Raw genomic sequence first — 21971 nt, 5'->3', positions numbered from 1 at the left:
TTCAAACGTACACGCTACTGGAAAGATGATCTTACGGTTTCAACACTCAACTCAAACGTGTGCTAAGTACCTATTGCTGCTGCAAGCAAAATCACCATACCATCGTCGCCATAGTAATAGCTTCTATTCACCAACACACACATTCACATACATACACATTGTAACACAAAGGAATGCACAAACTGCAATCGATTTGCCTACTTATCTCTCTCTCTCTCGTTCTCGCTCAGCCTGCTTTTATCGCCCTAAATGGGAACCATCTCACACACAGTGCGCTACCGGAACTTATAGCAGGTTTCCAAAAGTACGGTCTAATTTTATCGTGATAATAAGATCATATACATGAGAAGAAAAAAAAAATTGAGCTAATATTAACAAGGATTCACTATTTTTCGGCACACTGAAATGTATGGAAAAAAATACATAACACACATACACACACACACAGATACACATAAATTCATACATAATGCTAGGTAAGTGTACTGTTCTGATATGCTGGTCATATCTGATTTTAAGAGGAAAAGAAAAACGCACCGTCAAATGTTTCCCCACCTACGTATCAAGTAGCGACGAGAGTAACAAAAACAAACCATGTAATGGTACAGCTCGCCGAGGCAGAATGTTGAAATTGATAGCCATTTGCACGGGGTCGTAGGGGTGGAATAGCTAAACGTTAGAAATAAATATATAATTAATTAAACTATGTGCAAACAGTAGCATCCCACCAACGGAACGTGACGATGGATTCGTTGACGTTTATCTGTTGATGTGTTGATGTTTTGCAAAAATTACAACGCGCGAGGACACCACGCGATCGGCACCCGCCTAGCGATGAAAACTATGTTGGTCGTATGAAATTAATTAAACAAAACAAAAACCGTATGTGTACGCGACGGAAACATAGCCGGATAAGTTGAAGCAACGGATAATGCCTGTGAAACCGCGCAAGCCATTCGCATTGCAGCGCATTCCGCCATGAATGAATGGCCCGTGCGATGAAAATTTGTTTGAAAAATGTATCTCACCGAAGCTTAAAGCTAGCGCAGTGCGCCCCAAACGCAGCGCAGATGAACATCCTAAAATCATACCTTTAAAAACAAAACCCTGCAAAAGGCAACAAGTAATAAACAACACATGTAACACATTATTATACCTAGCGAATCGATGTGGTCTTCAATAAACGTGTAAGCAAACCAACTAAAACTAAACTCACAATAAAAGAAAAACCCGTAAACCGAAGGAAACAGTGGTGTTCCGCGAGAGCATCTGCATCTCGAGTCTTTGGTATTTGGAATGCCATCCCAACGCCAGCCAAACGTGGGCCAACAAAAAACTACCGCAAAGTACCGAAAGTTGCAACTACTAAACCAAAAACACACCCAGTGTAAACGAATTATTTCCACAACTATAAGTCTGTCTAATAAAGTGTAATTAATGAAAATGTAGTGCAAAAAAGGGTGCCTGTGTCAGAGTTTGCATGCTGCATTTGCATTCAAATATCCGTAAAGAGTGATCGTGAATTGTGCCAAGCATTTCCTCGAACGCCATGTGGCGTTGGAATGATATTTTTCCGCTCGCCACTTCAATCGCACCTGAAATAGCTAAACAATGCGTGGGACGTGTGATGAAGGGATGAATCATGCCCCTGAGAGCGATGCTCGGTCGAATGAAAAGCAAACAGGAAGAAAACGCTGAGCACATTGAGTTGAACCATTGGGGCTTAAAATAGAACCCCCGTCCAAGGGTGTTATGTGTATCACGTGTGCCACAAATGCAGCCAGCTTGTCGCTCCAGGCGGCGTTCCTGGTCATCAAAAATGATGATCAAAAATTGGCTTTAACTGAATGTATGCTCTTTAAAACGCATCATTTACTCCTCGGCCGGTGGGTGATATCGGGCCATCGGGCACGTATTAAATCCGTCCATGCCGTTGTGCCCATTCATCAAGCGAAAATAAACACAATTTTCGTATTTCATTGAGCGCTAATTGTCCCGTCCCCGGTGTTGCGCCACGGTGTGGCAAATGAAACGCCGAACAACGTGGCACTTAATTAACCGCACGCGCCATTTCACCATTTCACCGCCCACGAGCATACTGCACGGGGCAAAACAAAAAATTAACACCGATGACAAAGCGACATCATAATGCACCGCAAATTGCCACGTTGCAAAGGTTTGATATATGTACGCGCATTATTCGAGGTGCAGGAAATTCACGTATCCGAGGACGCAACCAGATGAGTCGGACCGAGTTATTTATAAGCGGCCAACGCAGCGGGCGTGCTAGCCTGTTTCGTACCAGCAGTTTAATAATTTACCTTCGCCTCCGTTTGCGAGGGGAACGTGTTGCTTGGAACCGCGCACCGAAAGTTAATCACCGACACACACGTCCTTAGTGTGTGAGCTATTTTCGGATGCCATTTGCATTTGCCGCACAGGTGATCGCTCGCACACTCCCACCCCAAACGGGAAGATCATTTCCATCAACAAACGGAGCCACGGAAGTTTTTCCGCATGATCGTGGAAATCGTACCCAACACACGAATACCACGGTACTACCAGAGAGTTTACTTAGCACTCTCTCTTTTTCTCTTTATCTCTTTATCTCTCTCTCCCGGCATTTTCATGCCATATTTCTCTTGCTCGCAGTTACGCTCCTGGCAGCGAGTTTTCCCACTGGATCAGGACATGAACGAAAATACCGTTTCTTATTCTCTCTCGCTCTCTCTCTCGCTCATCTTTTTTGAAAAAATTTCCTTCGATGGAAAACTGTTCTGTCTTGGAGCGCCTACATTTTCCAACACAAAAGCAGTGCGGGTGAGCGCGCGAAGCCAAAAATAGTGAGAGACGTCCTATAAAAGAGGAAAATCCGTTCACGCAACGAACCATTCGGTGGATCGTTGCGCAAAGCAAGTGAAAAGTGTCTTTCTGTGAAGTGTGTTCTCCGGTTGTGAAAAAAAAGGTTAGTTCAAAGGAAGCTTGTTGCATTGGTGGTTAAATCTCACTTCGCAATTGTAGTGCGGTGTGCAAAACAAGAAAACCCCCTTTGCTCTTGTAATTAAGTGCACGTTTTCGAAACATTTATCACGCAGATGTCCGTGGTGCCGATGTTGTTCCGTGACTGGTGGGAGGATTTCGATACTCCACTGCGCTCCTCGCGGCTGCTGGATCAGCACTTCGGTACCGGTTTACGGTTAGTTACCGCTCAACTGAAGTGTAACACTTTCCCGGTGCACCTAATGAACAACAAATATGTCCTTTCCACCCCAAAACCCAGTGCCGATGATCTGTTCTCGTCCTTCCCGACGCGTGCACCGTTGTCCTCGCCATCGCTACTACGCAGTGGCTACTACCGTCCGTGGCGTAACACCGCCCTCACGCGGCAGGATTCCGGTTCCACGCTTAACCTCGACAAGGACCGCTTCCAGATCATTCTAGACGTGCAGCAGTTCACGCCGGAAGAAATCACCGTCAAGATGTCCGACCGAAGCATCGTGGTGGAAGGCAAACACGAAGAGAAACAGGACGAGCATGGTTTCGTGTCACGGCACTTCACTCGCCGCTACATGCTTCCAAGTAAGCAAGGGCGCGTCTGTTCCGAGCTGAACAAGGTTTACTAACACACACACACCACGTTGGGTGACTTGTTTTAGGTGGCCACGACCCGAATGATGTCGTCTCGACGCTCTCCTCGGATGGTGTGCTGACTGTGACCGCACCCAAGAAGGTTTTGCCAGTCCCGAATCCGGAACGAAGCGTCCCAATCCAGCAGACGGGCCAACCGGCCAAGGACAAGCCGGACTCGCAGCCGAGCGTAGAGCAGGCGAAGTGAGAGCGCAGGGATTCCTTTCACCGGCTCAACCCGGGTATAAGAGTATTAGATTCGCACCTTTTTTTTAACCAACATGCACCAAGCGCGGCCTGATTCACTTTCATTCAATGCGCTCGCTTGCTGAACTGATCTTACAATAAAGGAGAGTTTTTTTTGTGTACTTTTACAAATGTTGTGATTGTTCGTTAATAAAAAAGAAAGGTTCTAGAGGGGGTTCAATCTAGAGGTCCTTCTAAACGTACTCAAAGCGGCTACAATGTAGCTCGAGGAGATTTTAAAACGTGTTAGAATTTGGATAAAAAAAAAACTATAAAACATATAGTCCAAAAAGAACTTGTGTACAAGCTAACTCCACTTAGTTTGGTAGTTTCATGATCACGTGATATTTTTATATAGCATTTTTCATATCAATATGGTTAGCCATGGAAGCTCCCCTGATCGGTTGTTCTCACCCAATTCACAATTGGTACAAACTACGCATTTGAAATACTGCTTGGCAAAAAAACTGCCTCGCGACACTTCATGGCGCTCGTACACTTTATTATACTCCGCGTGTAACGTCATCGACACCATTAATACTTCGCTAATCACTTTGGTAGAAGGGTCGTCTTTCGGTGAACCCTCAACGGGACAAGGGTGGGGTTTTTCTGCACCAGGCGGCTCCCACACCCGCGTCACTTTCCGTTCGTCTCACTCGTCACACTCTCCGACGTCGTCCGGACGCTTTCCATCGTGCGTTCCTCGATGCGCTGGATCGGAACCGTTCGCTCGTAGACGACTTCCGGCGCCGGCTGAAGTGCCTTCTTTGGGGCCGTAATCGTTAGCACGCCATCCGACGACAGGCTCGACACGACGTCCTTTGGGTCGTGATCGTCTGCGTCCGGCAAGAGCAAAGCAGAAAACAAAACAGAAGAACAAATGAGAAGCATTAGCTCACCTCAATGGGGTGGAGTGTTGCTTGCGAGAAACCGTAAAATCAACACTCAACAACCGTTTTTGCGATGACACTTACCGGGCAGCACGTACCGGCGGACGAAGTGGCGCGAGATGAACCCGTGCTCGTCCTGCCGTTCCTCGTGTTTACCCTCGACCACGATCGAGTTGTTGACGGTTTTAACGGTGATCTCATGCGGTGTGAATTGTTGCACGTCCACGTTGATCTGCAGCCGATCGATGCCGGTGTTGCTGAGCCCGCTCGCGAACCGGGGTGCACCGAGATCACTCCACGCCGGGCGCCGGAAGCTACCCAACCGGGACGTGCGTATGTTTGAATGGAAGCTGGAGGCCATCTTTTGTAAGTCGTCTGAGCTGCAGCGAAATGGAAACGAGAAGATCACGCCAGACGGTCACAGGAGTCCATTTTTCACTCGCACGAGACGTACAATATTCCTGTTGCAAACTGCTGATCGAACAACCGCGACGATCGCCGAGGATTCTCGAGCAGATCGTCATCCCACCAGTCACGGAAATACATCGGCACGGTGGACATTATTTCAGCTTCACTGCACGTGCTGGAATCACTTGAAAGATCACTTGATCCTCGGCTGGAGCGTTTTCTTCCCGAAACGCTATTCGACAGACCGCGGACTTACGTTCTGAGCCTACTGCGCCAACTAACTGAGCCCGGTGGCGTGTTTCGTGTGCGATATTTATACACCACCGCTCTCACTTAGCACCCAAGAAAGAACCCTGCGGCCTGCCAAGATGCCGTGCGCCACCGTACGGTTCGTAACTGAAGAACGCCAAGCAGGCAGGGTCACAAACAACAAACACAAACCGCGCGGATAACGCACTGTAGTGGTGGATGAGCATTCGTTTGCGGATTTCACACACGTTCTCTCTCTCGGGGGGAAGATGCTGTACATGAGCATCAACCCTTCGAGAAAATGAGCCAGCAAGGGTGAGAGGCTCAGCCAAAAATCCACCCCATTTGCGATGTGAAGGGTGCGTTTTGCGAAACGACCACACAAGTGCGTCTAGAGCTTCTTGATCCTCTCAGCGGTTGCAAGGGTGACAGGGTCACACTTTCCATCATCGATCAGCTGGTGTGTCGTGAGTATCCCTTTTTGATCTCACTCTCATTCTCTCTCTATCACTCTCTCTCTCTCTCTCTCTCTCTCTCACACTCTCATTCTCCAACCAAACAATCATGCATTTCACAGTGCCTCCTAGATCATCGAGTAAATTTAAATTAATGATTAAACAACGCCACCAACGATCAAAGAAGAGCGTGGGTGGCCGTTTCGATCGATCACACTTTTAATTGACCGATCGCACCATTAAGCCCGTTCCTAATGGATAAACGGTGCTTCCAAGTGCCTCGTGCGAGCAGCTTGTGGAACAGTTTTTTTTTTTGTATGTGGTTTTGCGACAGAAATTAGAAATGATGTAAAAGCTGATGGCTTGCGAGTCGGGTGACGATGGGGAAAAAAGCTGCTTATTTACCTCCGCTTCTCGGCGAGCGGCCACCCTCTCGAACGTTCTGTTTGCCTATAGCGCGCGAGACATACATAAGTGGCCGGTTGTGACGACTTGTTGTCGTTCTATGTTTGTTGAAATCATTTTACCGCTTTTTTTGTGTGTGCTGCCGTAGCCTGTTTAACGTTTATGCACACACCTGATCGACTCGCGGGTCAAGCGGTACGGTGTAGTAAATTTGTTATGGATGTGGGGTTAATTTAACCATTTATTCCATAAGTCCTTATTTTTTTTCGCCATTCCTTATCAATTTATTCTAAGCCTTTTAGTACAGCATCTAACTCTTATTCTGAATCCAACGCGCTTTGAGTGCGTTTTGGAATAATCAAATAGCGGAATAATAGCTGTGATAAAATTCACTGAGCATCCCTTTAATCCCTCCACACGCCATCGGAATGTGCCCCTCCCCCCCCAATCAGTTCCAATGCCCGTTGACGATTTCGTACGGCCGGAACAACAATTCCCGCGTACGAATTGCCAAAGTTCCGTCACCCGTGGGACTCGCGCATGCTGCTCCACATTAGAATTAATCCACCTCGCACAAACAAGCGCAACAATCCAGCGTTTGTTTATTGAAGTCACAGCATTGATCATCCCTCACGCAACCTCTCACCCACTTGCCCCTTCAGGCAAACAGCTGACCCGATCGGACGCCCAACCCTACCCTACCATGTATGGTAATTATTGCAACCCGCGCGCAATGTGTGCCGCCTTGTCCGGCACCACAAACTAAAACCACGTGTCCCACAAGCTAATCTGCCCGGGTGGGCCGGTAGAAACGCGGACCAAACCCGAGAAGGGTGGTGAAAAAACAAAAAAAAAAGAGTCACATATACGCATCCCATACACCCACCCATCGGCGTTCGACCCACGCGGCCCTTACACGCGCGAAATAACAATACCATACAGAGTAGTAGTTACCGCAGCGAGCCAGCTTCTCTGCTTAGGGGTTGCGGAAATGCGACACAATTCGCGACCTGTTCCCTCCCCACTTTGATCGTGGGTGGGAAGGGGGGTTGGGAGGGATGCCAAAGGGTTGCGCTTTTATTGCGTCGCCTACCCAAGCGAGGGTGGGTAAAGGTTTTGCGCCCTTTTTTTGAGCCTCCCGCTGGTGGTTTGCGGAACCCGGGCGGTATCGGTTCAATTCATCCGATCAAGCCCTCGGGCACCGATAACCTTGGGGCGGTTCAGGGGTTGGAAAAATCGGAAATCACCACCCTCCTGGGTCGCTAATGCACTCCACAAACACACGCACACTGATCGGGTGCGCGAATGTCAACTTCACGCATCATTGCGCCGGGAATCCATTGTTTCGGGAGCGTTCTGGCGTTCGCCTGCTGTTTGGCAGTTGAGATTTGAGCTTCCCTTTCGGGGCTTCAAAATTTACCAAATAGACATCCGTTGGCCACTTGGCGGGATGTTAATATTGTTGTTAATGCAGGTTTTCCTTCCTAATGTAGTGAAAAGTAAGAAAAAAAAACACTAACCAACCACAACTTCGGTTGGGTGGTCTTGAGCCATCGCAATTATGCTGCTTCCAATATGCTGCCAATCGATCGCAAAACCCACCCCCACGGGTAGTGCGCTGCGCATGTGTTGGCGTACTGATGATGATGATGGTGTAGTATTTATTTCCCCTAACACGGTGTGCCGCTGTAACAAACGCGTGTGAATCGGCAAAAAAAAGGGCGCGCAAACCACCCCCTTACGAGGTGAGGTAACATCAACACAACTCGCGGGTTTCGCGGGGTCGGACGCACCCCACCATGGCCACCCGTCGGTCTCGGTCTCCGCGAGTGCCCTCCACCACGCCACACCAAACTTGGCACCTATCCTCGGCCAGTTTGGCAGCACGCGAGCTGCCGACCGTTTGGTGGGCTGGGAAGCACCGAAAGGGCGCGCCGGGACAGGTACCGTCGGAATCAAAACAAAATCCAAATCCGCCCGCCACGAGCCATAGTCTCGCGGGCGCGCTCGTTGGAAGCGGTTCAACTGATTTTTTTGCATCCCACCACAGCAGCAGCAGCAGCAGCAGCAGCAGCAAGCCTCTCTTCGCAGGAACTTCGTCGCGACTCAGCGAGCAAAGCGCGTCGAAAGTCAAAGACCCGGCCACAGGATTCGACCAGAGGGATTCACTTCCGTTCGCGACGTCGTACCGGTTGGACTCGCTTTCGTTTGTGGTTGCCAACAAAAACAAAACCGGGCTGTCCCATCACTTGCCGAAGGTCGTGGTTTTTTTGTTGTTGTTGGTGAAAGTGCCCAGGGAAACTGACGTGTTTAGTCAGCTCGTATCGGCAGGCGTCATCCGCTCAGCAGTTTTCTAGTGTTCCAGTCAGGTACAGGTAAGTAGGGCTCAAACAGATCCGTTTTGGAAACGTCCCAAGAGTTATTGACGCGACGCAATTCACGGATGCGGACGTTGGTTATTTTTGCGCTTCAAAAATCATCTCCAATTTGCGCATAAAAAGTGAAATGACGAACGCCAAAATACCCGCCTGCCGATCTGATTTGGATGCGCTTTTTGATCGCCCACCTTCGAATAAGGTCAGGTTCGGCTTCAACTTGATTTATTTTCCTTCCAAACAAAGTTCGAGGTGCTCGTTCACTGTGAAGCATCGTTCAGGTTCTTACAACGACCCGGCCCTAGTGCAATTAGGGTGCGTACAGAAGCAAGCCCAAGTCCAAGGGCATTTTTTGGCAGAATTTTAACGAATTTGCTCACCTCGAGGTGTGGGCGCGTTTTACGTACAACCTCTTTCGCTGTCCCAATCGAAGGACATGTCGCAAAACAGGGGGTCCGCGATAAAGGAGAGAGAAAAAAAAGGTCAAGCCCATCGTACGACAGCCGAGGACTCGCGCAAAGGCCTCCTGGTGCTCCTACTCCTTTCCACCACTATTTATAATCGGCGTAATCCACCGTGACAGTGTTAAATCGATAAATTGCACTATCAGCCCGAGCCTTGGCTTCGGGTTGATTTGTTTTTTTTTTTCTTACGAATAGTTTATTCGCTTGGCTTGTGCAAAAATGTACGCCCCAACCCGAACGGTGCTGACCTTTTCGCCGTCCAACGCGCGTTCCATTATCATATTTTTCTGCATCGCATGCCTTTTTTCTATGCTTGCCCTTGTTTTTTTTTGTTTCGCTCGAAAAATGCAAGAGGATCCTTAAGCGGAAGCACATCGTATAAAAAAGAAAAACACCATCAACCTCCTACTTAAACATTCTACCTTCCCGGACAGCCTCGACCTTACCGCGATGTCTCTGGTTCCGGTTCAGTACCGCACGTGGTGGGACGATTGGGACCTACCGCTGTACACGCGCGTCCTCGAGAAGTCGGTCACGCAGGAGATGCTCTCATCGGACGACTTCTGGCGTACGGCCCCGCTAGCCCCCCTGCGCTGGTCCAGCCTCTACCGGCCCTGGCGCTACTTCAGCCTGCGAGATGTTGGCGCGAAGGTGGACACCGATCGGGATCGCTTCCAGATCGAGATCGACGTGCATCAGTTCCTGCCGCACGAGGTCACGGTTCGCCGCACGGACAAGTACGTCACGATCGAGGGCAAGCACGAGGAGAAGCGCGACGAGCAGGGTTACGTGGCGCGCCAGTTCTCCCGCCGCTATCTGGTACCGAGTAAGTAGCTTACCGTTGTCCGATCGACCATCGCACCAGCGGGCCGCCTATTTTCATCCTCCTGGCACGATCTCGCCCATTTTCACTCTCAGCAGCAGCACCCACCTTGCATCACCTGAGGAGCAGTGGTATTTTGGGCTAACCCCTTTCGGGTAGGTCACTGAGAAAGTGGGATCTTTCGATGGGACGAACACCCATCGATGACTCATCGTAGCTGGCGTCTTGGTTTGCTCCTCGCCATATTGCACAATCCTGTTCAAGTCCTTCAGCTAGTCCACATCACGTCATCGGCGACTTGGATCGTCTCATGTCTCGATGTTGTTCGTCCGTTATCTTTGGCACTGACCTTCACCTAGCATTGTAGTGGGAAAAGGGTTTCATGCATTCCGAACATCGGTAAGTCATCGATCGAGTTGGGATTAGAGAGCTTTGACGGGCAAAATTTGCACCTTTATCATGCCTGCACGGACTCGCATTTTTCGCTCAAAACCTGCTCTTGTTCTACCGCCAAACTTCAACGTTTTCTGTGCTTCTCTTATCCCTAGTTGGCTATGACGCGAACTTGATCGTTTCGGCCCTTTCGTCCGATGGTATCCTGACCGTCACGGCTCCAAGGATCGGTCTGCCGGCGCCGAAAGTTGAAAAGTATGTCCCCATCTGGCACACCGGTAAACCGGCCATCGAGGATAAGAAGTAATTGCGCACCTCCCACCCAAAAAGGCGCCTTTAAAGGGCCAAACGCAGGAACACGAACCAGCCATCCGGGGTGGAATGGATGCCCGCCGGAAGCACACACGGCACCACCCCCTCGCTAAAAACAGAACTTTTCTCTCTCTCTCTCTCTCCTCTGCGCTGTCCTTTTCTCTTCTCGTGTGCTTCCGGCTAAAAACTCATACTGCCAACGTCGCCTCCTTCCACCACCGAATCGGGTCTGAGTTCGCGAATACGATTTCCGATCGAGTGTTGATTTCGTTTCCGGTTTTTCTTTCTTTCTTTCTTTTTTTTTCGTTTTTATTTCTTTCTTCCTTTCGATTGTTCTTTCGTTTTATTTTTCCGTTTTCATTTACAATTGTTCTGCTTCGTGTGGCTGCCAAAAAAAACCAGGGGCTCGCGGCGCTGCTTGACGTACTACAAGTAACCAAGACCCAGGCAAATTGGCGCCTCTTCCGGAGGACACGCGAAAACGAAATACGCTCCGAAAAAAGAAGAAAAAAAAGCACCTCACCCTCTCGATGCACGGATGTCTTCGAGCACCCTCGTTTAGCCGCACGTTAGTTGCAATGTTGTTAAGTTCTCGAATCTCGAATCTGCCGTCGCCGCCAGCTGCAGCAGCACGTGTGCACTCGCGAACGAATTACGTGCACAAAATCATTGTTTCGCCCAACTAGCCTAAAACGCACATGCAAAAGCGACAACAACAAGAAAACCCCGTCTCATTCAAATCGATCCCCGAAAACGTCGAGATACCCGAGCGAAAGTCTCGTGTACCCCATCCGTTTAGTAGAAATACCAACTAAAGATGTGATTCATTAGCGAAAACGGTTTCTATCGTCGTTGTTTTGTCGGGCTGGCCGGGTTGGGTTACCGAAACCACCCTTCACCAGCACCCGACCAGCCCTTTAGTCTAACTGTCCCCACAAGCGAGAAGCCCCTTTCGCCCTAACACACCACATTCCCTTAACCCCCCCTCGACGTGTAGCATCCATTTTGGTTCGATTGTGTGTATGTTTGTCTAAGGCACGCCCGATCGATTGTGCGGCGATTTTCCCGATTGGCATCGCGCTCCCGTACTACTAGTCTAGTTTTTTTTTCTAGCAGAGTTCTTGCGAATAACATCATCCCCCCCGAAGGAAAAAAATGAACTAATTCCAATAAAAAAAAACATACGTATTGAGTCTAATTCCGAAACGCACCTCAACATTTGTCTGATTATTGAGTCTCCGATTGTTCCGAAATTGAAGGGCCGTTTTGTACTGCTGCCAGTGGAAATTTCGCGGAGTCCCGGGTTTATATTTATAGGGTGTACGGGGCGGGCGTTGAGGACGAACCCGATTGACGGTATTAATGGAAACAGGTGCGGTGCAACATCGCGTGCCCATCGATTGGCTCAAGGGCTTTCGGGTATAGATCAAATGTTTGCCCACCCAAAAGCGAGTGGAAGCGCTCGTGCGCTTGTTCACGTGATCGGTGTCCTTAAGGTGGGCGATTTTTCAGGATCGCTTCAAACGGATAACGAAGCACAGCTAGTGGGCTATTTAAAACCGAAATGTACCTCGAATCTATCTCGTTTGATAATGGTACGCTCACCTCGACCGAGTAGGCCATGTAATCCCGTGCCGTTGGCTGGGAAACTCGTTTACTGCAACGCGCACATCCTGGCGGCTGTCGTTCCCGACAACCCATCAGCTGACAGGCCGTGCCAGTTTGTTACCGAGTTGCAGAATCGGGTGTGCGAGGTTATTGCCATGTCTAGTGCCAACTCGCACGGCTTAACGAAACTCCCGACTGTACGGACGGGGACATGTTGGCAAGGGTGAGGCCATTTTCCCCATCGGACAGACGTCGGTGCCCTCACCACGCTCTCCGTTTCCGAATAAACAAACTTTCTTCGGCCTCGCGGCCCTTCGCCCTTCTCCGAGCGGGAACCAAGTGGTAGGGCGAAAAAGTTTCGCTAGACAAAGGCCCGTGCGTCCTTGGGAAATCAATCATGGCTGCTGTTGCGGCCCCTTTCGCTCGTTCGCTTTTGCTGCAACTTTCTCCGGAAAGGCTCGACAGTTTTGCAGCAAGTTTTTCGTCCAGTTCGGTGAGTAGGGTACCACGTGGCCTACATTGGGCGAAAAAAAAAATACACGGTACCGGTTGCACCCGGGGATGTGTCATAAAAATGGAGCATTTGCCGGGCGTGTAGCGTTACTTTCGCGCTTCCGGACGCTTTCCCGTCCCAAAGGGGGTCCGTCTCAATCAGGACTAAATTATAATGTCACTCACGGTAGGTAAATTGGCAGGTTATTGGTTTGCATCGGGCGGTGGTGCCACGTGATTGACCGCTGCATCCGGTGATCCAGAATGACGCACTAATGCTGGAAAATGATTGCCAGCTTTCTTTACAACCGATCAATCACACGTTGTTATTCGATCAAACTTTCGTAATGTAAAAAAAAACTTACTGCTTAGTGCTTCCGGATATTTGCTTCTCAATAGCGATTGTCCAGCTTCAGTAAGCATAGAACAGAAAAGATCACAGCTCCATTCACTGAAAGGTGTTGATGCAATATCGGAACAGTACTACGGTAAAAACAAAGCGATAAATCACAAGTCTCATATCAAATTCTATCTTGAACAAGAAATAGGAAGAATGGCCATTCCGAAACAGATAAAAAATATTCTTTCTTGCACATCGCGATAAATATCAAACATGGAGCTTAGAGGTCTAACAAATATTTAGTCTTTTATTTATCAAGTTAAATTAAATGTTTCAATGTAAATGAATGTTGTCGGTTTTAATGATATTGTACTTAAACAATAGATCAATTATGACTTCTTCGTTTCAGCTACTTCCTCCTTTTTGTTATTCGTTTCTTTTTCTGGCAGCTTTTTCATCGGTTGTCCGGTGTGTGTGATCGGAATGGCACGCTCCTTCTTCTGTTCGAGCTCCTTCTTTGGACACGTGATGGTAAGGATTCCGTCCGACGAAAGCGATGACACGATATCGTTCTCGCTGTGACCATTCGGAAGCATATAGCGCCGTACAAAGCTCCTCGTGATGAAACCATGCTCATCCTCCTTCTCTTCGTGTTTGCCCTCCACAACGATGCATTTGTCAACGTACTTCACCGAGATCTCCTCCGGTGAGAATTGCTGCACGTCCAAGTTTATCTGGAACTTGTCGCTGGTGGCGTTCACCGTTGAGCCGTTATCACGCTTGGCGACACAGGATCTGTGCCATGGGCGCTTATAGTGGCCCACGTGGTGATGTCCTCGATTTTGTGCATCGGCAACGGATACCATGGCGCTGAGAAGGTCATCTGCCGACACACCACTGCCGAAATTCTGGTCCAACAGACGAGAACTCCACACCGGACGATCCCAGTCGTTATCCCACCAGTTGCGGAAGAAAATCGGTACAATCGACATTTTCACTTTTGACTGTGGTTCACCTTCAACTGCCACGTGAGTACTAAATGCACTTTTGTTGTTAAATTTGTTGTGAATAGTAATCTTGTGCAGGAATTCGCTTCGAGTTTCGCTTTCAAATGTTTGAAATCGCTTGTTGCGGTTGTTTGCTCTTTTGCGCTTTGAATTTGACTGATGCCGTTGTAGCGCAAGACTCACGGTATATATAGGTGAGATAGTTGGTCCCGAGAAGGCCAGAAACTTCTCGAGCAATCGAGCATTTTCTGGTGAGTACCCGATGGTGAGTAACTGACAATGAGCGATGGGTAGTGAGCAGCCGTCGGTGAGCAACCGACGGTGAGCTCACGAACGTTCGAGTAGCTCTCACAGCGTGAAGATTCTCGAAATGCATTCAACGTTCGCAGTTCAATTTTCCTAATATCCTCATTATTTGATTTTTATAAATATTTCCGTACCAAATTTTTTACAACAAACATGCAAACAGTTTTTGCTAGTTTGTGTAATTCTGATTAGCTAGAGACTTTTAACAAGGGCCAATTGATAACGGTAATGAATCGTGAGTCATTGCCACTGCATTTGACCGTTGGTACAAAGCATGATGTAAACATACCGCCAAAAATTCAAAATGATGCTGTTTTACGCGTCTGATACTGTTTGTACAAGATTTTCGGATGATTTATTATGTTTATTTGTTCCAGAACAGTTATTAAATAAATTGTTTCTGTTCGAAATTTTATTTATTTCATTCATGCCATACATTTCTATTATTACATCAGCATATGACAAGTGGAAAATAATTCTTGATAGGGACCATGGCAACAGTTTCACATATGGAAAATTGAAATTAAAAGCATATATAAATTTAACATTTATTTAGTTCAAAAAGTGCTAACATGCAAGTATTATTTGTGTTTTTAAATCATTATAATGGAATCATTCATATTCCAGGTGAAAATTGCAATTAGCATTCTCGCAGCAACCTTTTGTTGACATTATTGTTTGTTTGTTGTTTTTTTAATTGTACCAAAAACCATAAAGGATGCCTGTTACACCATACGCATGAGCGCTATGTTGTCTATAACCTGAATTTCTATAAAACAAGATTTATGCTTCACAATAGATTAATAGTTCATTTTCAGCTATTTTTGTTTATAATTGTAGACAGCTCTCCTGAGAGATGAAGTGAATATTAAGCGTTACTTTACTTGTTCTCATGTTCGTAGGAAAGTCAGCCACATGGCAGTAATACAAGGAAATTGTGCTCCAACAGATTCACCAAGAAAGTTTAACAGTCTGCTGATTTTTATTTCATGTTCTATAATATTGCATATATTTTGCAATCAACAAACTGCTCATTCCATTTGTAGGATCATTTTCAGATGAACATTTATGGCTGGTTGTTAATTGGTTTGATATTAAAATTACGAACCTACGAAACTGTTTTTATGTACATGCAATTGACTATACTCTGTAAGTTTTTTTTAAATCGTTCTTACTCTACTATATTTCGGAAAATAGTACACAATGTTGGCAAGTGATAAAAATTTGGTTTAAATGATTTAAATCTCTTTATTATTATCTTATGAAAATTTCTTAACATAGAGGTAACATTCTACCGGATTGTTCAAGACTCCATTTTCTCTCCTTCTTTTTTAGCTTCTCCGTTTTCTTTGGCTGCATTGTCGACGAGCTTTTTCATCGGTTGTCCGGTGTGAGTAATCGGAATGGCGCGCTCCTTCTTCTGTTCGAGCTCTTTCTTTGGACACGTGATGGTAAGGATTCCGTCCGACGAAAGCGATGACACGATATCGTTCTCGCTGTGACCATTCGGAAGCATATAACGCCGTACAAAGCTCCTCGTGATGAAGCCGTGCTCATCCTCTTTCTCTTCATGTTTGCCCTCCACAACGATGCATTTGTCAACGTACTTCACCGAGATCTCCTCCGGTGAGAACTGCTGCACGTCCAAGTTTATCTGGAACTTGTCGCTGGTGGCGTTTACCGTTGAGCCGTTATCACGCTTGGCGACACAGGATCTGTGCCATGGGCGCTTATAGTGGCCCACGTGGTGATGTCCTCGATTTTGTGCATCGGCAACGGATACCATGGCGCTGAGAAGGTCATCTGCCGACACACCACTGCCGAAATTCTGGTCCAACAGACGAGAACTCCACACCGGACGATCCCAGTCGTTATCCCACCAGTTGCGGAAGAAAATCGGTACAATCGACATTTTCACGTTTGACTGTGGTTCACTTTCAACAAACACGTGAGTATTAAATGCACTTTTGTTGTTCAGTTTATTTGGAATAGTATTCTTCTGCAGGAATTCGCTTCGAGTTTCGCTTTCAAAAGTTTGAAATCGCTTCGTGCGGTTGTTTGCTCTCTTGCGCTTTGAACTTGACTGATGCCGTTGCAGCGCAAGACTCACGGTATATATAGGTGAGATAGTTGGTCTCGAATGATCCAGAATTTTCTCGAGCAATCGAGCTTTTTCTGGTGAGTACCCGATGGCGAGTAACTGACAATGAGCGATGGGTAGTGAGCAGCCGTCGGTGAGCAACCGACGGTGAGCTCACGAACGTTCGAGTAGTTCTCACAGCGAAAAGCTTTTTGAAATGCATTCAACATTTGCTGATTTTTTTTTTGCATTGTCTCATGTTTATAAATAATTTACGTTAGAAAATATTTGCTATAAAATACTGTTTCACTAGTGATTATTCTTATGACTGGCTAGAGCCGTCTTATAAATAGAGGTTAACGGAGTTAATGAGTCACGAATCATGCCTACGCATTTGATCGCTGGTGCAAAGCATGAATCGACCCGCCAAAATATCATTTTGTTGCCTTTTTACGGCAGAATACTTCTTCACGATATATTACATGATTGATACTGAAATTACTTTCTTGTTCAAAATAATCAATGACTCAACTTTTCGTTAAAATATGAATTAATTTCTTTTCATTTCAAAATCTTACTAAAGTTAAGTAGTAGTTAAATTTCAGTTCATAAATAGAAAACGATTCATATGTAATTTCAACAGTTTCATAAACGATTAACTTAAGAGGCGTATTTAAGATTCCATGCTTGAACTAAGCTTTCTTAGGCCCAATTGTGTTTCAATTTAACCAATACTCAAAACGAACGAAAAGAACGCAAATTTTACTGTTTGCAAGTTATGCGAGTTTTAGTACTTATATCTCATAACAAGCAATGTAATTTATGTTTCGGATGAAGTAAAGGAAATTTCTAACAAGTAACGGAAATTTAATTTGAATGATACAATTTGATTTATATTTTCTTACATTCAAAATTTAACATAATGTTAACATTGTAACGGACTACTCAAGACTCAATTTTCTCCCCTTCTTTTTTAGCTTCTCCGTTTTCTTTGACTGGATTGTCGACGACCTTCTTCATCGGTTGTCCGGTGTGCGTAATCGGAATGGCACGCTCCGTCTTCTCTTCGAGCTCCTTGTTAGGACACGTGATGGTAAGGATTCCGTCCGATGAAAGCGATGACACGATATCCTTCTCATTGTGATCGTTTGGAAGCATGTAGCGCCGTACAAAGCTCCTCGTGATGAAACCATGCTCATCTTCCTTCTCTTTGTGTTTGCCCTCCACAACGATGCATTTGTCAATGTACTTCACCGAGATCTCCTCCGGAGTGAACTGCTGCACGTCCAAGTTTATCTGGAACTTATTGCGTGTGGCATTCAGCGTAGAGCCGCTGTCCTGTTGGATGATGTATGGTCTGTGCAAAGGGCGTTTGTCTTCAGCCACACGGTGCTGGTCGTGGATGCTATCAACTACGGATGCCATGATGTCAAAAATATCGTTTACCATCACTCTACCAGCTAAGTGATTATCCAACAACCGAGAACTCCACACCGGGCGACCAATGTTGCGGAAGAAAATCGGCACAATCGACATTTTCACTGTAGTGAGTGGTACACTTTCAATTGACACGTAAGTATTATATGTCTTATTGCAGTTCACTTTTTTTCACTACGTATAGTACTTTGTTTAAATACGTTGAGGGACTTTCTAGTAATTCTCTTCGGATTTAACGTTTAAAACTGATTAGAACGGTCGTTTTCTCTCTTGCGCTTTGAAACTGAATGGTGTCGAAGCGTATGTCCCACGATATATATAACCGAGATGAATGATCTCGAACGTCTCAGAATTTTCTCGAGCAGTCGAGCACTTTCGTATATTATCAACATTGCAAACATGAGCACCCTTGAGTGTTCTGGAATTTTCGGCATTCGTAATTTGAGTGCATTCCTAATATGAATACAATATGCTTTCTTTTTCATGTGGAACTTACTCGAGGCTTTGTATCCATAATTGTTTTAAAATGCAATACAGCAATTGACATATATGAAACATTTTGTCATGAAATGTCAGTAGAGCTTACCTCCTTGCGTAGGCCAATGCCCCGGGTGTCAGATAAACGTCATCCAAACGTCAAGAAACCACGTTCTTTTTCGCTTTTGTCGTCGTGCATGTAGTACGTAAAAGCTACCGTAAAACCTTTCTAAAGTGAATTTTACTCACTTTAACCGCGCAAAGACCGTGTTTTCGATCGCGCCGAACTCAACAAGCTAGTGAAAATGCCGCTCGCCAAGGATTTCTTGCACCCGCTGCCCGCCGAAGAGAAGAGGAAGCACAAGCTGAAGCGCCTTGTGCCCCATCCCAACTCGTACTTCATGGATGTGAAGTGCCCCGGCTGCTACAAAATCACGACCGTTTTCAGCCATGCCCAGAGCGTAGTTGTTTGTGCCGGTTGTTCCACGATCCTGTGCCAGCCGACCGGTGGCAAGGCGCGCCTAACAGAGGGTTGCTCCTTCCGCAGGAAGCCGTATTAAACCCGCCGGGTCAACGATGATCGAACAACGCCTGGGTGTCTGAACGAGTGCTGGGGAATAATTTTCCATTCCATCGGAGTGAAACGGAGGAACCTCTGGCTTCGGAGCACTGGCCAGCATTCGTTCGGTTACATGTTAAAGCCCGCATCCGGTTGTCGGGGTGTAGTATTCATCTCGAATGGAGCGAAATAAAGGCAGAAGTTCAATTGTCTAAGCATGTACAAACCTGCGTGTGTTCGGTTTCTCCAAAATGTGAGGTTATGTTTGTTTGCTTGCGTGGTTGTGTTTCCGGCAATTTTCTGATATGTTTTGCGGGTCATCGTAGTTGCAAATTGTGGTGCAATTCTCTAGTTACAATATGACGCGTAATTTTCCACTATTTCGCAATTTGCTGTTATTGCTGATGTGAAGTTCAAGTTGAGTCATACGAATGGATACGAGCGTTCCAGCTGTCAAATATTGTTTTGATATTTTTGTATTCGTTTTGATTAGACTGGTGATATGAAAGTTTTGGTGCAGATGATTGGATTTTGTTTTCATTATTGAGCAGCTATTTCTTTTTGTTTATTTTAATATTATGCTTGTTGATTTTAGGTGATTATACCATCAATACCGGCTATAAACATGGAGTTTTTGCCAATGGAAAATGCACGTCTAACCTAAAGCACATCGATGTTGAACATAGTTTTGGTTCAAACCTCATTTATGTCCGGATAAGTTTCACAAATTTGAAAAGGTGATTCCATTAGCAACTGTAGCGATGTGGAAATAATGCCTGTTATATGTTTGATTAACTCTACGTAGTTCTTAGCTACGTACTTTCAGCAGTAACTGCTGATGTGGTTTCTCTGATATCAGATATCATTTCAAAGAACGGATTGAGCGGTTTGCATAAAGTTATTGAGCGTTTTTTATCGGAAATTTAAATCGTGCTGTTGTGTTATGTTAACTTTGGCTAAATCATTTTGAATAAGCATCATTTGAATGTCTCGTTATCTTTTCTAATCTGAATAGGAAACAAATGCAGCAACATTGAAAGAAATATAGTTCGAAATAAAAATCGGAGATTGTAACAAAACTACTTATAGTGAAGACGTAGTGAAGTTTACATCGTAATATAGGGACTTGTCTGATTATTAAGCCTTGAGTCCCTGATCGAATGTTCATATCGGTCGGCGTGGACCATGAAGTTCTTTTATCCCGCTAACAAAACAGGAGTAGGCTGGGTAGTCCAGAATCGAAATGACCGCGAACAGCTTCAGTTTATTCTACCGCTATCGTTATTTGGCTGGATAAATTTAGTTGTTCCATCGCTAGTTACAATTCTATAACGTGAAGGTACATCGAATTCATCAGGGTATTGCAATTTGAGAAACACGATCCTGATTTGCTATCGATTCATAGTCCAACTGTAACGATAATGTACAATCTAATCGCCTGTTATTTACGTATAAAAGTTAAACTAAACTTAAGAGATATTGCTAATATAATTTTTGTGCGTTATTAATTTAAAAAAATAGTACTGCCCTATGTAAAGTTAAAAAAATATCAATGATACAAATAAATCATCGAATTGAGAGGGAGTTCAAACCGATATTACCATCCGCTGTGAGGCACGTGAACTCGTTTCCAGGCTCGCCGCAGCAGATTTAGTATGCAGTGCGTGTGCCGTCCGGCGGTCTTCCAATGTCGTTCAGCGTCGGTCGTTAAGGGAAGCCGACTGGAAGGGATGCAACAGCGAATGACTCCACCCCCGATGAGTCCTCCAAAATATCACGTATTCTGCTGTTTGGACAGACATGCTGAGCAAAAGTTCAACTGGCGCAAGGATTCTGATCATTGGAGTTTCACCGTATATAAAGCTCAACGAAGCCTTTGGGAATCATCAGTTCGCCTGCAAACACATCCCCGACAGCATTCGATCGCAACCCGCTAGCCAGCCAGCAAACAAACGTCTTCAACATGTTCAAGATTGTGAGTATCCTGCCACGGATTCGTGTTTTTCCAGCTGAACGATCCTTTTGATTCTAATGAACATTTTTCTTTCCCATTTCCCAGGCTTGTCTGTTCGCCATCCTTGCCGTCGCTTCCGTTTCGGCCAAGGCCGATCCGAAGCCGGGTGTACTGGCCTATGCTGCGGCCCCAGCCACCGTTGTCGCTGCTGCCCCGGCTGCTTATGTTGCTGAAGGAGCTGCCGTCTACGAACGTACCTTCCACGGAAACACTGCCCCGCTGGCTTACACTTATGCTGCTCCCTATGTGGCCGCTGGTCCCGTCGCGTACTCCGCTCCTTTGGCGTACTCCTCGCCCTACGTTGCCGCTGCTCCGGCCCAGGTGCTGCTGAAGTAAACGGAACTGCCGATCGACCGGAACTAGCGCTAAACTTGGTTCTCTAGCGAGTGCATTAGTGAAAAGATTTGAATAAAATTTGTTGACTGCATGGATCACGCCATTTGCTACCCTTAAAAAGCGTTTAATCAACCATTTTATGCTGTTTTTGTTGATATATCACCATATTCCATGTAAACAGATCGACTAGCGGTTGTTTTTATATAAATAATTAATAGTAATTATGTTAAAACCAATAAAGAGAAGATAAAACATAAATTCCAGTCTTGTTCCACAATTAAGAAAGAACCAGAAACAGAGAAAATAACCCCAGTTGTCGGGAAAATACGCCCACAGGGTCGGAAAATCCACGCTCTGTCTTCCCGGTCCGAGCAAGTCGATCGAGCGCCGTCGCCTCAAAAAATGCCTCGCGCGAGCGTTTCAAAATCTATCCAAATTTGCTGCTTTGCTACCAGGGGAACATGAAAAAAAGGGGTATCCTACTCGGAGTGTGGGTGTATGCGTGGCCCAAAAGCACGTGCTCCGGGCGGCATGTGCTTTCTCGCTTCTTCCATCACACCTGATTTGCTGTCTCAAGTCCGCCGCCACGCGGGTCGGTGCGAAGAGATGCGCATCGTCGATCTCTTTCACACCCATGTTGTTCGACCAACTAGGCTGCTGTCCAAGGT

The 21971-nt window shown here is 46.2% G+C and overlaps 8 protein-coding genes across 9 annotated transcripts; 4 read left to right on the top strand and 4 right to left on the bottom strand.

Moving 5' to 3' along the window:
- The first annotated feature begins 2896 nt into the window (after positions 1-2896).
- Positions 2897-3999, top strand: LOC128726812 (protein lethal(2)essential for life). Its single transcript, XM_053820639.1, has 4 exons — positions 2897-2965; positions 3096-3196; positions 3281-3579; positions 3657-3999. The coding sequence occupies exons 2-4, from the start codon at positions 3096-3098 to the stop codon at positions 3833-3835; spliced, it is 579 nt and encodes a 192-aa protein (XP_053676614.1). The 5' UTR covers positions 2897-2965; the 3' UTR covers positions 3836-3999.
- A 283-nt stretch (positions 4000-4282) lies between these two features.
- On the bottom strand, positions 4283-5492 carry LOC128726811 (protein lethal(2)essential for life-like). Its single transcript, XM_053820638.1, has 3 exons — positions 5218-5492; positions 4848-5143; positions 4283-4709 (listed from the first exon to the last, which is right to left on the bottom strand). Exons 1-3 carry the CDS (start codon positions 5322-5324, stop codon positions 4510-4512), a joined length of 603 nt encoding a protein of 200 aa, XP_053676613.1. The 5' UTR covers positions 5325-5492; the 3' UTR covers positions 4283-4509.
- A 2846-nt stretch (positions 5493-8338) lies between these two features.
- LOC128726813 (protein lethal(2)essential for life-like) lies at positions 8339-11986 on the top strand. Of its 2 annotated transcripts, none has more exons than XM_053820640.1 (4): positions 8339-8655; positions 9554-9945; positions 10491-10638; positions 11050-11986. In XM_053820640.1, exons 2-4 carry the CDS (start codon positions 9570-9572, stop codon positions 11081-11083), a joined length of 558 nt encoding a protein of 185 aa, XP_053676615.1. In that variant the 5' UTR covers positions 8339-8655; positions 9554-9569; the 3' UTR covers positions 11084-11986. The 2 variants fall into 2 exon arrangements, with proteins under 2 accessions (XP_053676615.1, XP_053676617.1); XM_053820642.1 differs by having other exon boundaries at positions 10491-10590; positions 11050-11985.
- A 1381-nt stretch (positions 11987-13367) lies between these two features.
- Positions 13368-14245, bottom strand: LOC128726809 (protein lethal(2)essential for life-like). Its single transcript, XM_053820637.1, has one exon. It carries the CDS (start codon positions 14077-14079, stop codon positions 13477-13479), a length of 603 nt encoding a protein of 200 aa, XP_053676612.1. The 5' UTR covers positions 14080-14245; the 3' UTR covers positions 13368-13476.
- A 1343-nt stretch (positions 14246-15588) lies between these two features.
- Positions 15589-16475, bottom strand: LOC128725174 (protein lethal(2)essential for life-like). Its single transcript, XM_053818896.1, has one exon. The coding sequence runs from the start codon at positions 16310-16312 to the stop codon at positions 15704-15706; it is 609 nt and encodes a 202-aa protein (XP_053674871.1). The 5' UTR covers positions 16313-16475; the 3' UTR covers positions 15589-15703.
- Positions 16476-17352: 877 nt separating this feature from the next.
- Positions 17353-18189, bottom strand: LOC128726931 (protein lethal(2)essential for life-like). The gene has a single exon (XM_053820780.1). It carries the CDS (start codon positions 18014-18016, stop codon positions 17426-17428), a length of 591 nt encoding a protein of 196 aa, XP_053676755.1. The 5' UTR covers positions 18017-18189; the 3' UTR covers positions 17353-17425.
- Positions 18190-18566: 377 nt separating this feature from the next.
- LOC128722501 (40S ribosomal protein S27) lies at positions 18567-19171 on the top strand. Its single transcript, XM_053816169.1, has one exon. The coding sequence runs from the start codon at positions 18700-18702 to the stop codon at positions 18952-18954; it is 255 nt and encodes an 84-aa protein (XP_053672144.1). The 5' UTR covers positions 18567-18699; the 3' UTR covers positions 18955-19171.
- Positions 19172-20509: 1338 nt separating this feature from the next.
- LOC128727533 (cuticle protein 12.5-like) lies at positions 20510-21398 on the top strand. Its single transcript, XM_053821453.1, has 2 exons — positions 20510-20928; positions 21013-21398. The coding sequence occupies exons 1-2, from the start codon at positions 20917-20919 to the stop codon at positions 21301-21303; spliced, it is 303 nt and encodes a 100-aa protein (XP_053677428.1). The 5' UTR covers positions 20510-20916; the 3' UTR covers positions 21304-21398.
- Positions 21399-21971: the final 573 nt, after the last annotated feature.

Source organism: Anopheles nili, chromosome 3 (genome assembly GCF_943737925.1).
Source record: "Anopheles nili chromosome 3, idAnoNiliSN_F5_01, whole genome shotgun sequence".
Lineage (NCBI taxonomy): Eukaryota > Metazoa > Arthropoda > Insecta > Diptera > Culicidae > Anopheles > Anopheles nili.
This window is presented reverse-complemented; position numbering and strand designations above follow the sequence as displayed.

What these genes read in the sequence shown, in the direction of transcription:
- LOC128726809 (XM_053820637.1), bottom strand. Translation starts at nt 14,079, where the DNA reads ATGTCGATTGTACCGATTTTCTTCCGCAACTGGTGGGATAACGACTGG.
- LOC128725174 (XM_053818896.1), bottom strand. Translation starts at nt 16,312, where the DNA reads ATGTCGATTGTACCGATTTTCTTCCGCAACTGGTGGGATAACGACTGG.
- LOC128726812 (XM_053820639.1), top strand. Translation starts at nt 3,096, where the DNA reads ATGTCCGTGGTGCCGATGTTGTTCCGTGACTGGTGGGAGGATTTCGAT. An exon ending in CACTTCGGTACCGGTTTACG is followed by an intron (nt 3,197 to 3,280) that starts GTTAGTTACCGC and finishes CCCAAAACCCAG; the next exon opens with TGCCGATGATCTGTTCTCGT. An exon ending in TCGCCGCTACATGCTTCCAA is followed by an intron (nt 3,580 to 3,656) that starts GTAAGCAAGGGC and finishes GACTTGTTTTAG; the next exon opens with GTGGCCACGACCCGAATGAT.
- LOC128726813 (XM_053820640.1), top strand. Translation starts at nt 9,570, where the DNA reads ATGTCTCTGGTTCCGGTTCAGTACCGCACGTGGTGGGACGATTGGGAC. An exon ending in CCGCCGCTATCTGGTACCGA is followed by an intron (nt 9,946 to 10,490) that starts GTAAGTAGCTTA and finishes TCTTATCCCTAG; the next exon opens with TTGGCTATGACGCGAACTTG. An exon ending in CCGGCCATCGAGGATAAGAA is followed by an intron (nt 10,639 to 11,049) that starts GTAATTGCGCAC and finishes AAAAAAAACCAG; the next exon opens with GGGCTCGCGGCGCTGCTTGA.
- LOC128726811 (XM_053820638.1), bottom strand. Translation starts at nt 5,324, where the DNA reads ATGTCCACCGTGCCGATGTATTTCCGTGACTGGTGGGATGACGATCTG. An exon ending in CAGTTTGCAACAGGAATATT is followed by an intron (nt 5,144 to 5,217) that starts GTACGTCTCGTG and finishes ATTTCGCTGCAG; the next exon opens with CTCAGACGACTTACAAAAGA. An exon ending in CCGCCGGTACGTGCTGCCCG is followed by an intron (nt 4,710 to 4,847) that starts GTAAGTGTCATC and finishes TGCCGGACGCAG; the next exon opens with ACGATCACGACCCAAAGGAC.
- LOC128726931 (XM_053820780.1), bottom strand. Translation starts at nt 18,016, where the DNA reads ATGTCGATTGTGCCGATTTTCTTCCGCAACATTGGTCGCCCGGTGTGG.
- LOC128722501 (XM_053816169.1), top strand. Translation starts at nt 18,700, where the DNA reads ATGCCGCTCGCCAAGGATTTCTTGCACCCGCTGCCCGCCGAAGAGAAG.